The 27,050-nt window shown below is 36.1% G+C and overlaps 1 protein-coding gene across 1 annotated transcript in view; it reads right to left on the bottom strand.

The window, feature by feature from the left end:
• The window catches only part of LOC146463701 (uncharacterized), a 28,865-nt gene extending 7,343 nt beyond the window's left edge, over window positions 1-21,522 (bottom strand). Inside the window, exons 1-2 of the mRNA XM_085084361.1 lie at window positions 21,187-21,522; window positions 20,763-20,787 (exon numbers count right to left, since the gene is read on the bottom strand). Of these exons, the coding sequence (XP_084940487.1) occupies window positions 20,763-20,787; window positions 21,187-21,522 (361 nt within the window). The remainder of the gene's footprint in view (window positions 1-20,762; window positions 20,788-21,186) is intronic.
• Window positions 21,523-27,050: the final 5,528 nt, after the last annotated feature.

Genomic DNA, 27,050 nt, shown 5'->3' with positions numbered 1-27,050 from the left:
AGTATATTCATGTGATTTTGTTGACAAAACTTTGCTGTCTTGCAAAATATTTTTTTCTTGTAGTGTTGACGCTGCAACTTGTTTAACTTCAGAGCAGTCTTTTGGGCTCTTTTCTCGGTCCATTTTCGTCATTTCCCTTGGAGTTTTATTTTCTAATCTCATCCCATTTTGCTTCATTTAACAAAATTTGATTCTGAGCTAAAATAGTCAGTCAAACAAATCGTTGGCATAAACTAATCACAAGTTTTTCTCGCATATATTTCTAATTCTAGCTTTTATTTCGGACAATCTTGTCAGAGAACAAACAAAAATACTTAAAACAATAGGATATAATGGCAAAGATTAAGACTTTTGAGTAATTTTCACTGAAAGTTTTTTCAAAGAACGTTAAAAGCGAAAATAAAATTAAAGTGTGATTTCATTTTCATCTAAACAAAGCTTACGCAAAACATTCTGATTCGCTTGTTTTTGTGAATTTTTCAAAGATCGTTGTTTAGTTTATTTCTGTACTGATTGCTATGAATTATCACAGTTTTTTTTTCATTTATTACTCAAAGATATATATAAGATATAAGTCTGTTTTTTGGTTAGTGTATCCATTCTCTCTGAGGTTTATAACGTACGGCCTTCTTGCTAAGCAAAATTTACTAGACAGTGACAGTGCCGGTAGTGCGCGTTGACTGTTCACAAACCGGTTCGCCTGGCTCGATCATCTTAAAAATTAAAAAGAATAATAAATACAGAAAATATCATTTGGAGTCCATTTAAATTTCGCTTTTATAACCCAGAGGGCAAAATGGTCTTAAAACTATCAAGGATATTGGTAAAACAGTCAGTAAAACACTCACCGAAGGCGCAAGCAAACCAACAAATTATTTAATTTTTTCGTAGCGTACAAAACAAACAAAATCGATGAGAACAGTTCCTATTAAACACATGTAATTAAGAGAGAATACAAGTTTAATTCAGGAGCAAACTAACAACGATAAAACCAAATGTTAGGCATCCGGTGATTAATTATTCACCTGCGCTGTGAAGCTTCCTACCGCTTTGAAATCACACGAACATAGATCGATAAAAATAGCAATCGGTGGATCCAAAGAAGGAGCTTGCGGAGTAATTTCTTTCTGCTCCTTCCATTGTCCCATCAAAAGGACACTTTCATGCTCGGTTACCGTTCGTTGAAAGCACTTGGACGCCATGACCGATTTCAGTTTCTCAACCAAACAAAATAAAATCAATCCGATCTAAGTCTTTAGCTTTTGACGCAGATAATCTTTTACTGTTTCTTGTAAGAGACACGAAAATTAACCTTTAGGAATTTCCTTCCTAGCTGCAGCACTTGATTTACATGTATTTGTGGTACAAACAACCCGGCTTAAAGAACTTCCAAAGAACCTCAAAGAACTTGTTGTTTTTATGGACACAAAATGCAGAAACCAACCAAATATAAAACTGTCGTGCTCAGCCAATCAGGAGCGAGTATTTTCGCCGCTCGACCAATCAGGAGTAAGTAATTTTTGCCCTCGGTGAAAGGAAAATTACTCTGTTACAACAAACCAGCATTCAGTAATTTTCCCCTCTGTATTACATTGTTATTGTTGATGAGCAGTTAACTGCATATGCATTAAAAAATATATAACTGCAATATTTATGAGGAACTCATAACGTTATTACGTTCATACAATAAGCAGACTTCTATAAATGTTTATTAAAAATAGGAATTGTGGAGTTCCGCTTTTAGGCTTGGCTAAATATATTTATTAGTATTGGAAGACTTGTGCTTCTCAACCCATCGTAGTATTTAGCCTTGCACCAAATTTTAAATGTTACGAGAAGTTACCAAAGTTGTTATAATTTTGTATTTTTCACCATAAAAAATAAATTAGGTCCACTAAGGTACCCTCCTTCCCGGAAACTGAGGAAGGAAACGTTTAGGACCTAACTGAAAGGTACTTTTCTATTAAGCAACTGAAAAAATTGTAATTCACGTGCAAGATTTCAATTTTGGTTATGACGATCTTAGGGAGACAACCACTTAACCTCTAAGCATAGATTAAGAGGAGAAAATGTTAAGCTTTAATCTGCAAGAACTTCAAAATGGGATCTCTCAGGACACTGAAGAATTAGCCTGTTTATTGCTGTAAGAGAAGATGAAGCTGTCAAAGAAAGATACTGAAGACATTAGATTTGAACGAGTTCACCGCATACCAGCTCGGAAGAAAAACCAGAGATCTGCGAAACCGAGGCCTGTTATGGTCACGTTTAGCTGTTACCAAAATAAAGAGTTCATTTGGTCATACGTAAATAATCTAAAAGGCACTGGAATTGGACTTTCACACGATTATCCTTGGAAAGTTGTACCCCGTTTTGAAAAAAGCAGAGCAACAAAAACAATGGATTGTTTGAGGTAAATGAACTAGTAATTAATGATCAAGTCTACAGTGGAGTGTTAAGAGAAAACCTTCCATATTACGAAGAAAATTATTAGTAGCAACCCAGTAGATTGAGAGCTGTAGCCACATCATTAAATGAGTATACAGATCGACGACTAAGTCTATTGTTTAAAATATTGTTTGTTTTGTCCTTCGACTAATTACTGAGTAGCGCCAATGTATATCAGACTGTTAAACTTTTTACACTAATAAGCGTCAGAAATTATTAATTATGCACGTTCTTTATTTCTCCCCTGTATTTTTCTTTTCAGTAGTTTTCCGATAGTTCATAATTTGAACTGCTTCAATATTTAGGTTAAAGGAAAATTTTATGCGAGTCAGCTTTATGATGTGGGAAACTCGTTTATTTCGCGAATAAAAAGTGAGGCGTGTGAGAGCGTCACCAGAACATCTGGCAAAACTTTCTTTAGAGAGTTTAGTGAACAGTAGCACGTTTATCTTCCATTTTTAGGTCTGTTGTGTATTTCCTCAAATTTTCTACTTAGGCTAGTTTACGGTAAGCTTAAAAAAAAATTCTTCATCAAGTGAAATCGCAAACGGCAAATCGCAAGTGTTGCAAATGGCGGAAAGATCGATTCTACCGTTTGTGCTTGCCATTTTCAGGCTAAGCCGACACAATGTTTCTTTTAAGTGGCTGAGTTAGAAAGTAAATGTCGCAGAAGCAAAATCTTCGTCCTTGAAGCAATGATATTTTTACCTGATTCAATGATGATTCATTGCTTTCAAGACGCCAGAGTTGCCTGCGCAACTTCTGTTTCTTGTGCGGGTAAACAGAAAGTTTAATATTTAAATTTGTAGCAATGTTTCCACAACGTTTTATTTCCTAGTTTAGCTAGATCCTAGGCATGTAGGCAAATATCTTTAGTCGCGTACAAACTTTAACTTGTACTTGTCAACAGACGACTGCAAACGTTCTTCCACTTTATGAAGAATGAGCAGGTTGCGAGTAACAGTTGCTTTCGAAGTCAAAGGTTTTCACTGTCACTGACAATCTGATAACTCTGCTCAAAACGTAACTGAATTTTTGCGCCTAACCTACTCCGGTAATTATCCAAACCACACTGAAGCAACAGGCCAGACTTGATAGGAAAAGCCCATGCTCTTTTAAATCTTAGTTACACAAACAAAAATTGTCTCGCGAACACAGCTTCTTTTAGGTCGCTTAGCCAGGAAGTGTTTCACTGGTATGCATAAATTACATTAGAGAAAGAGAAGTTGCAAAGTTTTAACTTGAGGAATAAGCAATAAAGAAAAAAAGAGTTGAAGGATTCTACTTACCTCTCGAACTTCTTTCCTTTATATGATCTTATGCGCCCGTGACAGATGTTCTTAAATTTAGCAACAATTACTACTGGATGAGTACGAGACATGACTCAGCAGGCTAGTACTAATTACCAAACCTTTATTATTATTTTACTGGTAATTATAAACTTTAATATTTTTCTAATGAAAAACATCCCAGTTTATCATTCTGTGTACATTGATAACAGCCATAAACATTTCAAATTTAACTTTCTTAATGGCACACAGCAAAATTAAAGACAAAAATAATGGGTTGAAGGAACCAAACAACGACTTGAGTTTAAAATATTCATGCCCTTTCAATTTGTGTCTGCCGGCTTTGATCATTCGTCCGGCAGTTTTAATAAACAGGCATTGTTAGCGCCTTTTGAAAAGTTCTGGTGGATGTATTTTGTCAGTCAGTGATCGGCACAGGCATATTGAGTTCTTCCAACAAGAGTCCAACCTATTAAAAACCTTCCGATTACTAATTCGGATGCTCTACCACTGAGCTACAGGGGACTTGTGGCTCGTGACGTCACTCGTTCCCAGGACAAAGGAAACAAAAATTTACACAAAGCAAGCCATGATAAAATTTTCCAAAAAAAAATAAGTAACCTTCATCCAGTGGGTCGATCATTATCCAGCTGTTAAAATTTGCTCCAACTAATCATTTTATCCACTGAGTAGCGACTTATCCGTTGGATAACTTTATCCGCTGTTTAGACAACTAGTGCCAGCAAAATGGAATCCTCTACTGACCGGGGTCCTGTTTGCAAATGTCGATTACACTGCAACCCGATAAAATAAACTGCACAAAAAGCTCTTCAGTGCTCAACATGTAAATTTTTTGATTATTTTTTTCAGTAGTTATTTACACAGGGAACGAAGGGAGTCTTTTCAATTCGTTTTAGAATCCTTGTGTAAAGAACTAGTAGTTTTAATACTCCAACTTCATTTTTCCTCAGAGCCAAGTAGAGGAAATAATTCAAGAAAACAAAGATTTGAAGTCCGAGGTAAAAACCCTTGAGAACCAGGTGTTAAAGTCCAAGACCGAACGCGAAGAGCTAGTGCAAAGGGTTGGTGAACTAGAAATTAAACATGATGATCTTGAACAATACACTCGTAAATTTAACCTCGAGATTCATGGAATCCCTGAACGAGAGGAAGAAGATAATGTCGAAAATATCATAAGACTAGGACAACTATCGGGTGTTAACATTTCGCGCGACGATGTCGATATCGTACACAGATTGAGGAGGAAAACCAATGATGCACCTCAACCAATTATAGTACGCTTCAGCAACTACAGGGTTAAAAGCGAACTGTATAAGGCAAGGCTAAATCTAAAGAAGCTAAACTTAAGAGAAACTAAATGCGGAGAGGATCTTTATTAACGAAAATTTAAAGTGCCACTACGATCAAAATTTTGCATCCCTTTTTTTCTTCAGCTTTGGAAAGTAGAAGTGATAAATACTAACCACGCCAAATTTTACATCGAAATTCCAACGGGAAGACCAGTTATTTTAAACGCGAAGTTCAGCTTCGCTGTGCCGCCATTACTCGAACGACAAATGGCCGTGAACTACATAGAGAGCTGGATCTAGTTGCACCGACAGCAATATGACGTCATACGCGCACAACAACATGGCCTGCTTTCGAATGTTCGACCTCGCTGAAAGAAGCCTCTTCTTTTTATTTAAGTGGCTTAAGGGCCGTCTTTACAACGCACACGTCTTGTGGGCAACCGAAAGAAACCTAATGGTGGTTGTTTGAACATTTATGGTTCTGAAGTACGTCAAAAGGGGGTAATTTCTTCAGACAAATCGTCTTTTTGTACATCGCACCGAAGTACTAAAGTCTGTAAAGACATATCCTCTCGACGACTTCGACAGCTGCGTCGAGGGAAACTCAAACGCAAGGACTGCCATGCAATGCTACTGCCTCGATGCTTACTTTTCCAGGGTAAAGCGATGGACTAAGTGAAGCGATTAGGCCAAGGTAACTAATCGGAAACGAACTGTTTTCGTGAATGCGTGCAATGAAAGCAAGTGGCGCGGAGTGGTGGTGTGTATGTTTTGTTTATAGCTCATTACGTCTACTTCCTATAAGTGTCATGCTTTGGTAAAATAAAAGTGCATAGATACTCCATTTTATTCAAATAATAATAATAATTGCTTGTGGTATAATAAATATTGACAATCAACTGCCTCGAGTTTTTCGAATGCTCTCTTCGTACTAGGCACCCAACACATTTCTGAAAGACTTGTATGCCGACTGTAGAATACACAGCAAGGCGAGATTTCCGTTCTGTATTAAATGAGCAATTGTAATTAAACTGATTGTGACATTGACATGAAAAATTAATCTCTATATATTGAAACAATCACATGATACGTGAAAGTACAGGTCAGAAGAAATTTGCAGGCAACTTTCCAGCTGATGTGGACCTGCTGACACTCCAACTTACAAAATCCTCTAATGTAGCTATCACTGATTACTGTGAGTCAAGAAGGTCTTGTAGCAATCCTATTTGGTCTGTGTTATTAACTAATTATAATACTATTATTGAGCAATTTTTTTAAATGTCACTTGTAAATATGCTTTGACTGCACCTTTGTGCAGACTTGCAGTGAATATTATGCTGAAAGTTATCTTGTGGGACAAGTGAAGACAATATCTACAATTTAAACCATATTGGTTTGCACTAAAGAGAACAAATGAACCAAACTGACAAAATTATGAGACAGTATTTTGTCCAATACCCTATTCTAAAGAGTGTGGAAAACTACCAGTGCTTGGTAAATTTCATCTTTGTGTTTGAATTATTAATTTTGTATTTGTGCCTTCTTTTGTTTTCTTGGCAAAGTCTGTTATATGGACAGCCAATTTTACAGCATTTTTTGAACAACATAATAAATTTCTAAAAAAAAGTATTGCACTGTTTTGGTATATACCAGAGACAGTATAAAGGCGTCAACAAGGTCACCAAAGCACACCATGGTAAATAGGACTACCCATGGTAAATAATGCCGTAGTAAATCTCACTTAGCTTTTAGTTTAGATCTGTCAACGACACCTCCTGAACCTTAAAATACTGGGATCTGTATTATTAGGGTTAGTTTAGGGAAGCATGAAGGCATTTTTCACAGTTACAGAAGATACCTTGTCCAGAAGAATGGGCCAGGATCTTACACTAAGGTTTACATTGTACATAATGTGCAAATTTTTAAATGGAAGGGAGAGGAGGAGAACTACCAGCAAATTTTTGCAATATTTAGCATTGATATCATATCAATATGACAAGTAGGTACTGGTAATGCAGACTGTGTGTGACAGTGTGTTTTTTTCAAAAGTTGCTGTCATACCCATGTCATCAAGAACCACAATGCTGCAGGCAAGGTGAGAGTAGACAGCAAGACTGGCCTCTGACTTCAAGGGTAAACTTATCTTTATACAGGGAAGGTTTTTGGCCAGTGGGATCACGGCATGCATTCTTGTGTTCTGAGTATTCTCATTGTTGTAATGGTTATCAGAGAGGGCCACAGCAAAAGGCATAACTTTAAATTTGATCTTAGAAACTGCCAAAATAAGCTGATAGGAGAGTCTTCAAAAAAATATCCTGGATATAGGTCAAGCACATTAATATAAACAGTGAAGGGATTATGGAAATTGTTTACCGATGATTGGCCAATTATTTTGTTGGCTTGTTCATAGTGAGGGAGATTTGAGTGTTATGTCATAACAGCAACAATAAAAACAAAACAACCCCCCCCCCCCCCAAAAAAAAAAAAAATGAAATGAAATAAAGTAAAATATGTGGTATCTATGGCATAAAAAATGGCTTTGATATTTAAAGCTGGCCCTGTTCTTAGTTCTGGTTATTTTCTGAAGGCCAAAGTAAAAACCCACAGATATCAACATCCAACATAAGAAAGCCAGGGCTATTTGACAGAAGAAAAAAGCTAAACAGAATAGAAAGACAACAAACACATAGTATAAGTATAAAGCATGAAAATGTTTGTGGGGTCATATAAGATAAAACTTACAAGATAGAAAAAAATTAAAATGAAGTTCATGTCGCTGAACAAAAACAAAAAATAAGCTGTCGTTTGCGTGAAAACTTAGGTTAAAGTAATAATTGGCTCTTAATTTAAAACACCAAAGAAAAAAGACATTAAATCTCATTTCTGGTAGAATCTCCAAGAATAATTAAGGTGTATATGTGGAAAGGATGGTCATTCTTTCATAACTATAATATTTCAATTTTATGTCTGTGAACATTGTATGATTTGTGGGAAAATACAATACTGTTACAGCACAGTGTTATGCTGGCTCTTCACACTCAACATGTAAAATGATTACAATTATAGTGTCAGTTTTAGATGAGATAAGAGGCTGGTTTGCTTGTTTCACTCAGGTTCACACATCCTCATTGACCAAGGATCAAACATTATTAAAATAACAACTATGGATGAGATATGATGCAAGCCTACTAAGGTTTCCTCCTTAGCTGTCCTCCTAGACTTTCATATTAATCTTTAGTTTTCCAGCTGCCTTTGAGGGCTTTACAACAATTTATTGTTGAATGTTACTTGGACTGTGGCTTTAAAATATTAGGCCCCTCATGATTACTTCATTTACTGCTTGAAAGTTGTTGTAGAATGAGGAAGGGATCTAACCAGGTAATACCTGGTAGATTACAGCCCTGTGGTATTGTAATATTGCAAATATTCTGTAGATTACAGCTATAGCTACCCACTTTTCAACTGAAGTTAATTATACATCATTTCAGTTTTGTCAAAACTTTATTGAACTATAAAAAAACGAAGTTGATAGTTCTTTTTTTCTTGACTCATTATGCAGCTTTGATTGATACTTGCGAACACCATACACGCCACCAACAAAACAACAACATGACTGTATTGGTCTGGAGTTATCCATCCTATTCAATAATTTGTTGCTCAAGTGCTTCTGCGAATAGTGATTAGGTTCTGTTTACTAATCCCAAATAGAAAACATACCCAGAATATTAAATAACCATATCTCTACCTCCAATACAGTTGCTGAGTAAAAAATGCCGGAGTGAATTCGTTTCTTCTTCGGCTTTACATGTAAATCCCAGGCTTGAATGAGCTGTTCGCGTGTCTTCGAAGCGTATTCTTTGCAGTCATACGACTCCAAATCCACCGCCAAGGAAATTATAATCCAAGATATTCGATAAAATTGTCCTTTAGATCGCTTTTCACCAAACTGGATGGTGAATCTTACAAATAATCTTGCCTATTCACTTACTTTAGGACTTTCGATTATTGAGGTTTACTGAGTTCTTGCAAGTTCGATGCGCGTACAACGTCACACAAAGATCTCATACAAGCAACCGCATTTTAGAATGACCACGGGCGTCACTTTGCCGTCGGAGTAATGGCAATCTCTTACCCAGAGTCTTCAGGCTTTTTGGACAGCGGGGTAACGCCGGGAAGACTCTGGGGACATCGAAAAAATTCAATTTTTTTGATTGGCTGTTCCGTAACTGTTTCCATTGTTTTACCGCAGAAATCCTGCGGTAATAAAATTCGATGTCCCCAGAGTCTTCCCGGCGTTGCCCCGCTGACCAAAAAGCCTGAAGACTCTGGGTACGAGATTGGAGTAATGGCGGACGGGTTTTCGATGGTTTTCGGCCACTTATTCCCAGGATCAGTAAGCTTGTATAAAGCTAATTAACAGCTATTTTTGCAATTTCGGATTCATTAAATGGATTGGAACACGAAAAGGGCGAAAATAGAAGTAAAAATTTTCGTCGTAGTGGCACTTTAACATCCTGGAGAGCCAACTTTTTCAGATTTCTTAAAGACGGATATTAACGCAAAAGTACGAAGAATCGACTGTTTTGAAGATTTAAACGAACTCTAATTCCAGATTATTGATAAAAAGGTCAACAATTTTAAATTTGCATACGATGTAGTGAAATATTTCAAAAAAGCTAACCTCGCTTATGTGCACTTGGGTTATTACGGTTGATTGTTTCTTTTTCCCAGAAGAGGTAAGTAACTGTGTGCTATTGTTCTTTTGTTTTAATAGGATAACATTTTGTTTTGTTTTGTTTAACTTTTGTCTCAAGTTGTCAGTGATATAATTCGTATAAATGGCTCTTTTGAAGTTTTTGTCGCTCAATGTAAGAGGTCTAAGAAATAGGGAAAAAAGGCGATCAATATTTTCATATCTAAAAAACCAAAAAGCTAGTGTGTATCTCTTGCAAGAAACGTTTTCAAATGACAAAGGCGAGAAGATCTGGTTGGCGGAATGGGGTGGTCAGATCTTTTTTCCCATGGTTCTGATCATTCCAAAGGGGAGTGTGTTCTAATTAAGCCAAATTGTCTTTTGTCCGCAGAGGCAGTGGAACTTGACTCAAATGGAAGATTCATAGTATTACGCTTAAAAATTGGCGAGAACGCTTTATATGTCATAAATGTTTACGTCCCTACAGATAAACGTGAGCAAATTGACTCTCTCGATCTTCTTAGTAAGAAAGTTACATCTTTAACTGATACATCTAATCTGATCATCGCTGGTGATTGGAATACGACGTTAAACGCTGTGGACAAACAGGGTGGCTTGCCTTTGAGAGAATCAAGATATAGGAATTCTCTGATGCAGTTTATGAAAGAAGCCAATCTTGTAGATTTCTATCGCATATTACATCCAAAAAATAGATTTTACACATATGAGTCTAAAACCTTAAAGCTTAAATCTCGATTAGATTTTTTCCTAGTAAGTGGTAAATTTCAACCCGATATCACGAAAGTAGAAGTACGGTGAATTTATTCTTTGGAATAACAAACATATAACAATAGAGAATACGTCTATTTTTTAGCGAAATCTTTTTGAACGGGGAATATGCTTCGTAAGTGACCCGCTTAATGAAAATGGAAAATTTTTATCTCTAGAAAAGTTCCAACTTAAATACAATGTACATTTAATTACTTGAATTATTTTCAACTTATTGCAGCCATCCCAAACCACTTAAAGAAAGGTGCTATTGAGAATGTTATACCTGACAGAAGTATTCTTGAGGAACGTGATACATTTCATCTCTTTGATAATAAAACAATCTTACTGACTAAAATGCGTTGCAAACACTACTACAAGTTTTTTCAGGAAAAGCTTACAACAGAACCTACAGCTGTGAAGTCTTGGTCTAAGCGGGGTTTTGATCTAGCCCACCATTGGAGTAAATTATTTAAAAACATCTATAAAATATCCATTGACAATAAACTAAGAGAATTTGCCTTTAAATTATTCCAAAAAATCTTAGTAACTAATAAAGAACTTAAGAGATTTAAAATTAGAAATGACGATGCCTGCTTTCAGTGTCAAAACGCTGATTCATTGGAACACACTTTTTTGAAATGCCCCGTAAGTATTAAGTTCTATCAAGAAGTATTATCCTGGTTCAATGTATCACAAAATACACAAATAAATTTGTCGAACGAACAATTCCTATTTCAAAACTTTACAATCTCTCCCGCTGTGCACCGAAACCTGCGCCGTCAACTAGATTTGTTGCTTCTTTTCACAAAGAAATATTTATATGCATGCAAAATGACTGAGTCACACCTTAGCTTTTTGTTGTTTTTAACGAACCTAAAATTACAATGGAAAGTGAGAATCTTATATAACTTTCCTTTCTCCATATATATATTTGCTACAAAGACCTCATTTTTAGTTGTTTAGTATATTTAGCTATTTATTTATTTGGTTATTTATTTATTTATTTCTTATATAATTATCTATCTTTTGGCTTCTCTTCCCCTATTAAATGTATGTGTAATGTTGTAAGCACTGTAAATATTATTAGTATAGCGTGATCTTGTAAACCGGATATTGTAAGTATTGCAAAATCTGTAAGAATTGTAACTTTGTAAGTACTATAAGTAGTGCGTAGTACTGTAAATGCTGTGTGTCTTAGGCTAATAAAAAAAAAAAAAAATACTCCAACTTCATTTCCGAGTCGCTTCCTGGTATGAAATTAAATTAAACTCGGCAGCATACGGCGTCACTTAGACTGAATTCGTGCAATATTTATTATTATTATTATTATTATTGTTATTGTTATTGTTATTGTTATTGTTATTGTTATTGTTATTGTTATTGTTATTATTATTATTATTATTATTATTATTATTATTATTATTATTATTATGACAATTGTAAAAACTTATGTATGCCATAAGATTATACGTAGACTGGGGCGTTAAACGTGACCCCAAACTACGTGTACGAATAGCAAATCTCTCCAGACTTTGTACAAGTTATTATTATTATTATTATTATTATTATTATTTTTGTTATTATTATTGTTATTATTATTATTCACTTGTATTTACTACCACCGGAGGAATGGCAGGTGAATGCATGAGATATCATAGTATACTGGCCGAGCTTTTTTCGACGAAGAAGGGAGAGAATTACGGTATTACAATGTCATAGATTCGCGCAAAGTCTCATTTGCCCTCCTGAGATCTGCGCTGCTATGCTTGACAGGCTCACGTTGTACGCGAAGAGCACCGCTGAAGATCCAGATACCGACTTTGAAATCGATAAAAACTTGGCTAGATTTTAGATTTTAGGATGAGAACGAATTTCTTAGTTTTTTTAATCTTTTCTTTTCTTAATTTTCGCAATTTTAGCTGGACTGTATTTTAACTTCCAAATATATTTTCAGTGATGATGCATGAATTGTAAATAGGTTTTTAATAGTTCTTTTTTGTACTTTTAACTTGTAAATATCGATTTTGCTCGGAATATTTCAATAAAGTCTTAATGATTCTATCTTATTTTTTCATTTTTAAAATATTATTATTATTATTATTATTACTATTATTATTATTATTATTATTATTATTATGTGCATTAAAAATATCTGTATGCTCAGTATAAAAAAGCACCACAGGGGCGTCAATTGTACGTTAATTGTACGTTAATATGGAGAATTTGAAAAAAAATAATTTTTTGATTGGTTGCTCTGTATAAGCTCCGTAACGGCTTCCATTGTTTTACCGCAGAAATCCTACGGTAATGAAATTCCAGTACGCCAGAGTCTCTCCTGGCGACAAACCACTGGCTAAAGAGACTGAGGACCCTGGGTACGAGATTGGAGGTCTGGGGCTATGCCATGTTGATGAGTTCCCAGAACTCTCGCGGTTTATTTATTCAACCGCTGATCAAGAACACCGTGGGCACTGGGAACGAGATGATGTCTGCCGCATGACCCCAGGTTATTGTCCTTACCGTGGAGCTGTAGCATGCTCCTTATCATACGTAATGTTTTTTTTTTTTGGTTGTTGTTGTTGTTGTTGTTTTTGTTCCTTTGACTTACGTACAAAAAACAATATCAGTTACGATCCAAGGATGGAGTAATGGAAACCACAACCTGCTGTTGATTATACCTTGTTAGCATCAATTTTCATGACCAGCGTCCATCCTCCATTTCCGCATTCTTCAATTCTGGTCATGTGACAGTAAACAGGGATTCTTCCAATGTCAGTTTGCAGCATCTAAGCTTTATTCTCTCGAGTTCTGAATCGAAGATTGAAATGAAAGTTAGCTCAGATTTACCTATTTAACAATTAATTTTTCACTTTGATTACTCTTCAGTGATGAAGAAATAATTAAGTATTTTAATTCCTTAGATGACTGATATTGTTAATTCGATTAACAATTATCTCACGAGCGCTCGTTGGATATAACAAGGCGCGTGACATCGAGTTGACTATAATCATTTCATATCCAACGCAAAGTCATCCTTGGACAGGATGCCATGCTTGGCCTACCCTGACGCCTGCCAGCTGAAGATTCTCCTTGTCATTTATGTCTTCTTCTTTTATTTTGTTTCTCATTCCGTTGACACAAATATCAGAGGCAAACAGAAACGACCAAGAAAAAGCTCTTTCATGAGTCTGCCTCAGAGATTTTCTTTTCGATAAATTATTAGTTTCTATTCTTAAACTAGGAGGATGGTTTGGGGGTGGGGTAGTGTGTTGTCAAGGGGGAGGGAGTGTCAAGGTGAACACAATTGATCCATGCGCTATATAAACCAGTTTGACACAGACAACGGGAGTGATGAGACCAACCATTTGAATTACGGGAACATCTCTTTCTCTTCTTCTTTGGGGAGTCAAAAAAGGCGTTGTTGGCAGAGTGAACAAGTCGCGGCTTACGAAAACAAACACTGTATCATCCTCTTACAAAATCCTATTAGTAAATATCGATTTTGCTCGGAATATTTCAATAAAGTCTTAATCATTCTATTATTTTTCATTTTTAATATATTATTTTATTATTATTATTATTATTATTATTATTATTATTATTATTATTATTATTATTATTATTATTATTATTATTATTATTATTATTATTATGTGCAGTAAAAATATCTGTATGCTCAGTATAAGAAAGCACCACAGGGCGTGTAGCGTAACCTGTGAGCCAAGCGAAACTTAAAATAGCACGTGAATAAATTAGTAAATTATATATACATATATAAAAATCATAAAATATATAAATAGGCTATTTGTTCATCATGGTCTTGGAGATTCTAAGTGTTAGTATACGTAGTGACCAAGACATTGAAGGTATATTAGTAGATAAAGAAGATATTATCCCAATTTTCTTATATCGGGCGAGTTTATCATGCGTAGACAAAGAATTTATGAATGATGTGAACAAAATTATTTTTTAGTTCATTTGGAAAGGCAAGGATAAAGTTAAACGTTCAGCCCTTATTAGTGACATCGAATATGGAGGACTTAAACCCCCACATCTAGATTCCATAATTGAAGCTCAAAGAATAATGTGCTGTAAAAAATTTGCATCTGTTGAGCCAAGAAGCTGGAAAACTATTCTTTTGTACTATCTCAGACCTGTTGGTGGTAAACTTATCCTTGGCTGCAACTTTGATGTAACGAAATTACCTATCAAACTCCCACCCTTCTATGAAGACTGTCTAAAATGCTTTGCCAAATGCTGTGTAGAAAACCAAGACAGCTAACAATATTATGAAGATGCCAATCTCTCAAAGATTATATTATGGAATAACAAATTTATTCGTATTAATGGAAAATCTGTAGACAACAGTAGGTTAGCCAATGCAGGCATAATTAGATTAGGGGAGTTAATTACGAAGAACAATGATCTCGTCACAAATTCTAGAGTAAGGGAGCTTAATATGTTACCATTAGATGCTTTTAATATTGCTTCTTTGATTGATGCACTTCCGGTACAATGGCGTCAATCCTTAAGAACCTGTATGTCTACTATTAATGAGCCTTTCATTTTAGAAAATTACATTCTCCTATCTTTAAATGGACAGAATGTTTCAATAAGTAAAGCTGTATCAAAGATTATATATAAAGAACTACGAGATAGAATAATTACTCCACCGACTGCTCAATTTAAATATAATGCTCAATTTGCAGATGATGAGTTAGATTGGAGAAAGATATACAGCTTACCACACCGGGTGGCGCTGGATACTAAGTCGCGCAAATTTTAGTACAAACTTCTAAACAGGTGTCTCGCCACGAACGTGTTCCTTAGTAAAATCAGCATTGTAGCATCTCCTCTGTGTTCTTTCTGTGGTGTAATGGACGAATCCCTCGAACATATTTTTGTATCTTGTGACTATACTGAGAAGTTTTGGGCAGAAGTTATAAAATGGTTAGGCGATCATGATGTTAGAATAGAATTGCTTTCTGTTAAAGACATAATGTTAGGTATTTTAGTGTGTAAAGATCATCTGTTTATCAATCACATACTGTTACTTGCGAAACGGCATATATACTCATCACGATGCAAAAAAAGTCATACCAGCTTTCAGAGTGTTCACTGCGAAGATTAAGTTGGTTTTCCAGCTTGAGACAACAATCGCCAGATCAAAAAATAAACTCCCCATCCATCTCGTAAAATAGGGCAAATACAATAAGGAGAACGAATCAAGTTAGCTTTATCTTTCCTTCAATATTTTTACTTTACTTCATCTTTTCCCAAGAGATACGTTCTGATAGTTTGCATTGTGTGTTTGAGGTCCTTTGTACAAATGTGTGTGTTTTGTTTTTGTGTGTGTACAATTTAGTTTAAAAACATCTGTAATCCTATTACATTGAAATAAAAACTATTAAAATACAAAAAAATAAAATATATAAAAATATATAAAAGTCAGTCTAAAAATATCGATTATTATGAGGTTGCATTGTTATTATTATTATTATCATCATCATCACCATCTTCATCATTATCATTATCATCATCATCATCATTATTATTATTATTATTATTATTATTATTATTATTATTTATTTCATTACATCGGAAAGTGCGCAAGCCAGAATTTAAGTAGTGACTTATTTTGTCAGTCTGAATTATTTTTAGTGTATGATTGGAAACACTGTCACTGGGCATTTATTTAGAATATTCTTATTTTGAGGATATATATTTTTTCATTACATCAGTAGAAATTGTTCTTTTATCTTCTGAACCAAACCCATATGATTTAGCTTTTATATATGAGATGTTGATATTTTACAATTTTATGACAGCAAACTGTAAAACCACTCAGGTATTAATAGAATCAAACTGTATCTAGTAGATTTTATTCTTCTAAATAATAAAGTTATCATTCCATTATATTTATTATTATTATTATTGTTATTGTTATTATTATTATTATTATTATTATTATTATTATTATTATTATTATTATTATTATTATTATTATTATTATTATTATTATTATTATTATATGGCTAAGGCTAGTGGCCGATATAACGAGGGACTGATTGGCTAAGGGCGAGATCATAGCAGGGCGTTTTATGGGACCAGGTAATGCTTTTTGTCGAAATTGAATCGACTTTAAATCCGTTGAATTTAAAGAAATCAGGATTAGTAATCCTCATTGCTGGTTAGTCAGACCTGATTTGTATGCACGTTATTTGATCTACAGGCGGAGTTCAAACTTAAGCTGAACTTATGACCTGGCAGCTACCGTTGAGATAATCGTTTCTGAATTATTCCCCATCCAAGTGTATATTGTTACGAACTCACACAATGACCGGCTACCAGTTGGCTTGATAGCTCAGTTGGTAGAGCACAGCACTGGTACATATTTGGCAAAGCTGAAAGTGATCATTGTCACCGCGCTTTCAATGGGTATTTCCCGAGTTGTTGCTTGCCTTGGAGTTGGTTCTCCTTTTCTGGATGAGCACAAACTTACTGTAAACATTTAACATAACTTTTACAATTTACAACAGAATTGTCGTCCAGACGCTTACTTGCAGGGACATTTAATAAACAAAACCAGTGTATATTCTTATCTCTGCATGTTATTTTTATGGGAAGGATATAAGCAAAACTCGCGTGGAATTAGTTCTGCATTTAACATTTACCTTTTATTCTCTAGATGGGATAACTAAATTTCTGATAATGTACATCAGCCAGTAAAACTTTAAAAATAAATGGGTTGAGATGTTTTGATGTTTCGAGCAACATAATCAAGCAAATATTTCGAGCCTGAATAAAGGCTGATAGCAAAGCTGAAAGTGAGCATCGTCAACGCGATGTTGATAGGTATTTCATGCGGGGGGCCCTCTCCTTGGAATTGGCTCTTCCTTTCTGGCTGAGCACAAACTTAATGTAAAAATTTAACATAAACAGTGTATATTCCTATCTCTACATTTTATTTTTATGTCATGTTTGTACTACAACAAACAAACAAAAGTCCTTATCCTGTTCAGTCTAAATTTAACTACAGCAGTCGCTACATTTATGGTTTATTTTTCTCTCCTCAGTTTTTTTTAGGTGAGGAACCTCCATCGTTATCCTTTTTATTTCACTAATATGTATCCCATAGTTTTAATGTGCTTCTCTCCGTTATCGGGTTCATGTGTGGCCTCATTACCACACGTGTTGGTGTCATCGAACTTTCCTCCGGTACCAAAACCAATTCTGGAGTCGGAGGAACTGCAGTCTTCTTGGTTGTTGCCAATAATACCGATTCTTGCTTTCGAATGATCGTTCTTGTCACCCACTGCGTTGAACCCTTCTTTGTTACAGTTGCGCTGCAAAGATGCCTGAGGCCGAGGGCCAATCAATGTCTTCCACGTTCTTCTACGCAGAGAGGTTGTTCGATAGTGGCCGTCAGCGATCAGAGAGTACAGTGAAGCGCCATTCTTGCTGATGACCAAGAACTTGACAGATTGATTGCCAGTCTTCATGCCGAGACAGATCTTGGAGAAGTTCGTATTCCAGTAAGTCGGTAACTTCGTTTCCTGGTTGTCAAACCCCGTCGCACCTCCAGGAATATTGAACTCGGTTTTGTTGGTCCAGAACTTGGAATCGTAATGAAACGTTAACTACAAAAGAAAACACGAAGTCACCGCTTAGAAATGTTTCAAAAAACCTTATTAATTTATTTGCTGAATCTAGTTTTTTTATTCATCTTTATTTTGTTTCTTTTCAAAGGATGTTTGCAATAATACATTTTACAATAATAACATAAAACTATTGATAGTAATATTACATTGTTAACAAAATATTATATAGTAATATAACAGAAATATTACATAGTATTACAATGTTAAGTTTACAACACACAAAACAACAAAGTTTATAAATACTACATAAATTAAGATACAGGAAATTTACAGAATCCAGTTACTTGTTACATCAATCGCGCTAAATTGAACGTCAGCTTAAGTTTAAGGGGTTCTTTTGACAGTGTGGAGTTAGGGTTATTGAAGCAGTGGTCACCATACCTGGGGCCTGGGGCTATGCCATGCTGATAAGTTCCCAGAACCCTCGAAGTTTATTCATTTATTTAAATTGAAAAACCACTGACCAAGAAAACCGTTGGAACTAGGAGTGAGATGTTGTCTGCCCCATGGCCCCAGGTTATTCTCCTTACCGTGGAGCTGTAGCATGCTCCTTATTATCCGTGGTGTTTTTTTTTTTTTGTTGTTTTTTTTTTGTTTTTGTTCCTTTGACTTACAAAAAACAGGATCAGTTACGGGCCAAGGATAGATTGATGGAAACCACAACCTCTTATTGATTTTACCTTGTTACCATCAATTTTCATGACCAGCGTCCATCCTCCATCTCCACATCCATCAATTACGGTCATGTGACAGTAAACAGGGATTCTTCCAATGTCAGTTTGCAGCATGTAAGCTTTATTCTCTTGAGTTCTGAATCGAAGATTGAAATGAAAGTTAGCTACAGATTTACCTCTTAAATCTGAATCGATGATTAGTTGAGATCAAAGATAACTACGAATTAGTTATTAAACATTGCATTAGTTTTCTTTTATTTAAATTTATCTTATTTTAATTTCTTTAAAGCTTGTTTACTCTTCTATAAAGAAATGATTGAAAATTCATTCTTGGTTAGTCTCCTGGCAGAGTTTTCCCTTTGTAATTTTTGTTTTCTACTTATTGTTTTTTCGTGTCCGTTTTGAAGAAAAAACAAATCGACAAACATATACGAACGAAGCAGAAATAAGAATGAGAAAGCTCAGAAAGGAGGTTATCGATCGGCGTTCATGGTAAACATTACATCCATTGCATTAAGCAGATTATGGCAGAAATTTTCATCATTTGACAAGAGTATTTGCCTGCCTCAGAGCTGTCTTTTTGGAAAATTTTATACCTTGTACTTTAGAAAGGTGATGGTGTTAGTGTGGAAGCCGGGCCGGTTTGGTGTGGGGGGGGGGGGGGGGGGAGGGAGGGAGAGGCCACGTGTCACGGAAACGTAGACACTTCACGCAGATTTTGATATCAACCTCTTTCATGACAAGTTTCAAACATCCGTTTTCGCTTCTCCGGTAATATTAATGGATAATCGCTAATTACCCTGATCACCGCGCTTTACGAGGACAACAGCCATTTCACGTTTCATATCAAAATATGGCAAATCAGAACTGACGACGAGTATGCCCAAGACCACTGTCCTTCAAACGTCTACGAACAGATGTCTATAAAAAGCCATGTCACTCACTTATTCGTCCGATAAATATCTCTGCACGATGCAAAAGAATCGTCATCTGTGAAGACATCACACATTCAATGATTAAATCCAAGCCTAGCTTGAATATCTTAAGTCAGAGACTCGTAAACCGGGCCAATATATATAAATATATGTAAAGAAACTCACAAAAGCAGTATAACTAAGTGAATATGAATATATGAAACATGTGTTTGAACTTTGGGTGAAAGATTAAGTAAATGCGAAGGTCTCTGTTCTATTCAGTATTAGTATAAATCTAGTAGCGTTCTATTACGAATGCCGTTCTCTGATTGGCTACGCTACCCGCTATCTATTCTGTGATAGATAGTGAGAAGCGGTTGTCAACAAAATTCACCCCGCTTCGTCACGTTTTCGAAGTGTCTGTGAGGAGGATTAGCATAATTTACTTGTTAAGTTTTGAACGACTAGTAGATTTATACAAAAACAATTAGATTATTCGCTCTCGATTTCTATGCGTAATAGCTGATTCGGGCTGCGCCCTCATCAGCTTTCACACGATAGAAATCTCGAGCTCATACTCTAATTGTTAATTACTAAGGATATCAACCTTCCGCTCGCAGCAGGTGTTCTGCAATGGGATACTCAACCCATAAAACAGGATAGCTCTTCCTGCAAATAATACTAATATCGGACACTCACTTCCTGTACGTTTTCACAACAACTAATAAAAATAATAATAATAATAATAATAATAATAATAATAATAATAATAATGATAATGATGGTAATGATGATGACGATGATGATGATGATGATGATGATGATGATGATGATGATAATGGTAATGATGATGATCTGATGTTTATTTACTAGACTCGGGTAGGGTTGTATCCAATAAAATGTCCGATTGCGCTTTACAAATATACGATTTACTACCTTAAATGGCTTACAGAAATCTAAATAGTTAGTTTATTACTAAAGTAATTATGATAAATATATACTCACCTGGCTTCCTTTTCCTTTTCATTTCCTGCAAATCAGACTAATGAAAAAGTGAAAGGAGACAGGAATGTAACAACAATGTCTAATTTTAAGATGTCGCCTTCAGAGCCGAGCAGAGTTCCCTTCAATGTTCCGTCATATTGAAGAGCACCTCTGCTCGAAGGTCCAGTCAGTTTTATTTTAGAGATTCTAACAATTTAAATAATTCAGCCCGGAAACCATGAATCCAAAACTAACAAGCTTGTTGGGTCCGTTTACGAAAATATTAGTCTCTTTTTCTGTGTGTGTTACTCTCCGAGCAAGGACACCAGGCTAACGCATAAACACTTATCTCTCACTACAATCTACACGTTTCCCTCGGGACTGGTCTAACATATAAATATCAGTTTATGACTTTATTTCATGAAACAATTGTTCACGATCTCACCTCAATACCAGCCCCTTGCATTGAATACAGAAAAGTGCCTTCTCTAGTCACCAGATCCCCTTCCGCGTCAGCCTTGTCTGTATCCAACAGTTCACAACTCGCCCCGGTCAACTGAAACGCTACGCAGCCACAAACTTTGGCGCAATGGCGAAAACACTCCACTGGGCCGGGCACGTTCACAGAGGCAATAGTATGCCTTACTATGGCAATATCCTTGGTGAAGATGTTGTAGGTGTACACGAGTGATGTTTTAACTTCGTTGCCGTTTGATGAGATTGTCATTGAAAGCAGTAGTGCACCAATCACCATCAACTTGGGTGTAAAGCGAGGAGTCATCTTAAACTGTAAAGATTCAAAGAATTAGTTCAGGGAAGTTTGTTTCTGTTGAGGGAAGGAGACGCTCCCTCTGGATAGATGGTTCTTCCTGACTGTTTTCCAGACCAAGCCATGTAATTTTCCTGTATTCTCTTTCAGACCTGGCCTCTAAAATTCATAACCATTTTTAGACAAGGTTTCTAGAATCCATACCCGTTTCTGTGAAGCCCTCACCCGTTTTTAGACTTTCGGACCAAAATGGTTAAAATCTATACCCTATTTCAGGGCTAACGACCCAAAAACCGTACCCTGCACCAGACATGATATATCGCTGAAATAGGTGAATGTAACGATTTTGCGCAAAGTGCTGTCAAATTGTCAAGCTTATACAAAATAGTTCAACACATAAAAGCCAGCCATGTTGACGATTTTGGCAAAATTTGGTCAAATTGCCAAAGTTATGAAAATTAGCTAAGCACCAAGAAGTCAGCCATGGTAACGAATTTGATAATTTTGGCGAATTTGGGGAATACGATGAATTTCGCAAATTTCGTCAAATAGACCATTTCCGAATTGCTGTGAACCTCATTATGAAAGCGAGGCAAAGTGCAAAGCTTTTCATACGAAAATTAACTTTGTTTGCATATGAATGAAAAGTAATTTTCATAATAAAAACTTTTCACTTATCTTCGCTTCCATAACTAGGTTCAAAGCAACTCGGAAATGGTCTACTGTGAAACTTATGTAAATTAGCTAGAAAAGCATAGAAGCCGTCAAACTCACCAAACTGCTTACCTGAATAAATTTTGGACAAATTAGTCGAACAGTCCACTTATTCAAATTGGCTTATGATATAGGTGTCACATAAGAGCCTGCCATGTTGATGGAATGATATGACAGTTTTCGGGAATATGACAACTCTGAAAACCTCGAGGAAGTTTCATCACGTTGAAAAAACTTCCCCCCAATAATAATGCATGTATACCTCGTTCTCCAGACGTGAGTCGACAGTAACAATCTAGAACTTAAGTACGCTAATTGTTATTTTAAAATAAAGAAATAAAATAAAAAATAAAAAACATTAAACCTTTTCAGCCGCAGAGTCTATGACGCCAGAATCTCGGCCTTTGGTGAAATATATTATCAACTTCGCCATTTTCGCCAACTTCGTTGAATTCGCCACTTCGCTTGTACCTTTCTCTTCAGCTCATTCGCTTGAATCAAAGTTGCCATCTTCGCCAAATTCGCAGTATTCGTCGAATTCGCCATTTCACTGGTACTCTTTTCTTGAGCTCAAATTTGTCATTTTTGCCGAATTCCCTTAGTCACTGATGCTATCGAAATTGGCGAAATTTCGTCAAATTTACCACTTCGTTATTACGTGCATTTCTGGACATATTTCGCGTTAGCTTTACCTTTCAACTTCCATGATGTGGGAAACTCGTTTATTTTGCTAATACAGGTTGGTGCATGTGAGAGCTTCTCCAGAACATCTGCCAACTGTTGAGAGTTAAGCTGGCGTTCTACTTTAAACGCGAACGGGAGCACGTTTACCTTACGTTTTTGTGGTTCTGTTGTGTATTTGCTCAAAGTTTCTTTGTAAGCAAACGGCAACTCGCAAGTGTGGAAAATGGCGGATAGATCAAGGCCATTTAGTTATTTCTGCCGTTTGTGCCAACACGTTGTTCCCGCAACGTTTAACTTCTTTGTTTAGCTAGGCACGAAGCATGGCGGCGAATCTCTCTATTCGCACATAAACTTCAACGCGTTTTTGCCAACAGACATTCGTAAACTTTATTCTTTATACAGTTCGCTGGCAAATGTTACTTTGGGAGTGAAAAGCTTACCACAATCACTGACAAACCAGTATACTCTGATAAAGACATAACTAAATTTTTGTTCCCGGCCTACTCCAAGAATTATTCAGACTAGTACATTGACGCAGCCGTTCTAGGTAGGAAAAGCCAACTTCAACCTCGACATTTTAAAACTTAGCTACACTAGAAGATATTGTCGCGCGAACATTACTTCTTTTAGGTCGCTAATCTGGGAAGTGTATCACTGGAATGCAACTTGAGAAATAAACAATAAAGAAAAAAGAGCTCAAGGATTCTACTTACCTCTCAAATTTCTTTCCTCTGTATGATCGTACGTGGAAGTGACTTAATGCTCTTAACTTTCAATATAAATATATGCATATATTTGAACTGCGAGTGACAGATTATATAAAGGAAAGACTCTCCCAGTTGTTACGAAAACACTAAAGCCTGAAAAGATTTTAAGCATGAACGGGTCTCGTGCTTGCCTCCTCCCGCCCAAAAAACGCAAAAAAAAAAGACAAAAAAAAAACACAATAACGCCTGTTCTGCAGGCTATCAGCAGCTTTTCTTTTGTTGAAAAACAGACATATGAAAAGCGGTGAGAGGAGACAAAGATTTGACAGGGATTTGACATGTAAGTTGCAGAAAGGTTTGGGGAAGGAAATTTTATTCCCTGAGTTTGCAAGCTGTTGTGGCTTTACAAAAATGCCAGTTGGCCTTATTTCGCATTTTTAACTCGACCCATATTTGGCCCTTCGAAAACGAAGGATTAGTTTTCTAGTGTTATGAAATTTTAACCTGACATTTTGCCAAAGAAACTAGATTTTCTTAAAAACCAAATCCGAAATTCTGGGACGATAAAGACCTTCTGAACAGATATCCACCGAAATAAACTGTTCTGTGCCTCTGCTTTTACAGCTATATCTACTGTTAAGGCGCCTTCAGGGAGCAAACGAGAAATTAAATTTGGCAAACTTGCCTTGACAAACAAAAAATGGTCGAAAACGTTTAATTTCACTTGGCAAACCTACAAGAACTTTTAGACATTTCCCTAAATCCACAATTGTTATTTGTTGTTTAAAGTAACCCTCACGTTTTATTTGTTTCCAACAACACTTTGCCAGAACATTTGCTTACCGGCTGTTTATATTGCGACATTGACAAGCGCCAACTTGTATTTGCCCGCCTCCCGAATTGAAAAGTTCGTTTCCCGTGTAAAGACCCAGATTCCAAAATGTGATATATGGAGATGTTGTGTAATCTTCATACAATTACCTATATTTTCAGCAGTGCAAGATTTTCTTTTGTATAAAAATTTGCGGAAACGTGTCGAAGACAATACCTGCTTGTTGTGACATAAATAAAATCGCGACTGATTATGAAAACGCTGAATATCACTAGTCGGCAAACTACTCTAGTGAGAGCTCTGCTCGTACGTGCAGGGTAGCAAACTACACCATTCTTAGTAGTTTTAGTAATCTACCACGGAAACCACGAAAGGAAAAATGAAAAGAAAAAAGAAAAGAAAGAAAAAACAAAAGAACTTCCGCACGCACCCGTCATCTACCGGAAGATTTACAGGGAGATTTGCTGAGAGAATAATCATTTGTGACATCCTTCTTGGTAAAAGGTAATCGGCTCGTGTCGCGCTAAAGTTTGTTTTTTCAGTTTGTATTTGTCATAAAGAATACAATCACTAATCTTAAAAAAATTATAACCGATAGAGATCCCCTTGAAATTTCCAAAAGCGCACAAACTTTCGCAAATTTAGCCTTTTTCTGATAAGTCTCGTCATATCATCAAGTACAAGTTTGCAAATCAATATGCACGTTAACAGTTTGTTTTGTAAACTGAACCACCTGTCCTGTTAAATTCGTTCGTTGCATTAGACAATCGACTTCGGATTCGAGACCGTTTACACTTTTGCACACTTAATGAGTGACAAGAAAGACAAATATTATTTCAGGAAATATTCCGTACATAAAAGAAAAATTGACCGGTTGGCCATGTTTCTTACCGACTTTTCATGGAAAGAATTAGATAAATAATAATAATAATAATAATAATAATAATAATAACAATAATAATAATAATAATAATAAAATAGTAAGGGTGTTCAGTTTAGCAATTGCTCGTCCGCAGTCTCCATTTACAGTTATCAAAGTGTTTGTACACAGTTGATTGTAAGGGCGGAGTGATGATCCTTGACAGTTCGTAGTTTGTGCTGTACAAAACCTAATAACAGTCTTTCAGATGAGCAGCTTGCTGACTCATAGCTAACCAATGAAAAAGAAGCCGGGCTATTAAATAATTTTCAAGCTACTTACAAAGCGCTAGACATTATTAAGGTTTTTTGGAAGCGCATGTTAAGTGTTCGTTCTCAGTTTTTTGCATCTTCTAAAACTTTCATCGCTTCATTTCTACTACATTGCACAATGATTCGCTTATTTTTCTCGTTGACCATAATATCCATCGTGATCACCATCATTTGGTCTTCGAATGGTTATACTGTTCACAACAGCTTACTCACAGGCCATGTGTTTAAGACTGTTGAATCCATTGACTGGCTTCAGTGCGTTGAGGAGTGCCACAAACATGACGAGTACATTTCCCACAACTATTTTCCTCCTGACAAAATCTGAGCTGAATAACTTTGACTTTGATAACCAGTGTAGGGCGGGTAACAATCTTATCAGAGCCACCTTAAAGCCAGCCCGTTGCATCGTATACAGAAAAGTGCCTTTTCTAGTCATCAGATCCCCATCTGCGTCATCCTTGTCCGTATCCAACAGTTCACAACTCGTCCCAGTCAACTGAAACGCTACGCAGCCACAAGCTTTGGCGCAGTGGCGGAAACACTCCACTGGGCCGGGCACGTTCACAAATGCAATAGTGTGCCTTACTATGGCAATATCCTTGGTGAAGATGTTGTAGGTGTACACTAGTGATTTTTTAACTTCAGAGCTGTTTGACGGGGTTGTCATTAAAAGCAGTAGTGCTCCAATCACCACCAACTTGGGCGCAAAGTCAGAGGTCATCTTAAACTGTAAAGTTTCAACTAATTAGTTCATGGAAGCTGGTTTCTGTTGAAATAACGAGAGGTTTGGGGAGTTTATGCACCGTATTACTTAAATTTTCTAGATAGGATTCTCGGGTGGGGGTGGGGGTGGGGTGGTGGCTGCTGCTCAAAAGTTTTGGTCAGAGTGTGCGGCTCGGTCTCTAAACCCTGACCCTATTTAAAACCAAAATATGTAATTTCCAACACCCTTTTTCAGATGTTAAATTCATACCCATTTACAGACTTGGTTTCTAGAATCCATACCCGTCACTGCGAAAGCCATACCCATTTTCATACTTTCGGACCAAAATGGTTAAAATTTTTACCCTATATCACTGACAGTAAAATGGATCAAAAACCATATCCCTTTGCAGCCGCACATACCTGAGAAACACTGTTATTTATAACGCAGCTCTGTACATTTTCGAGAAAGTTTTAACCAAAAGAAGGTGTTTTTTTATTGAGCAACTGGACAAATTGTAATTCACGTGCAAGATTTCAAGCAAATTTACTTTGTGACCAATTTTGGTTATGACGATTTTAGAAAGACAAACACTTAAGCTCGAGGCGCCGATAAGAGGAGAAAGTGTTAAAATCTTTTATCTGCAAGAAGATCAAAATGAGATCTCTCAGGACACTGAAGAAATAGACAGTTGTTTGCTGTAGGAGAA

Source organism: Pavona decussata, unplaced genomic scaffold (genome assembly GCF_977016875.1).
Source record: "Pavona decussata unplaced genomic scaffold, jaPavDecu1.1 SCAFFOLD_175, whole genome shotgun sequence".
In the NCBI taxonomy this organism is placed as follows: Eukaryota; Metazoa; Cnidaria; class Anthozoa; order Scleractinia; family Agariciidae; genus Pavona; species Pavona decussata.
Note: the sequence above shows the minus strand (reverse complement) of the source record. Positions and strands in the feature narration are given on the sequence as shown.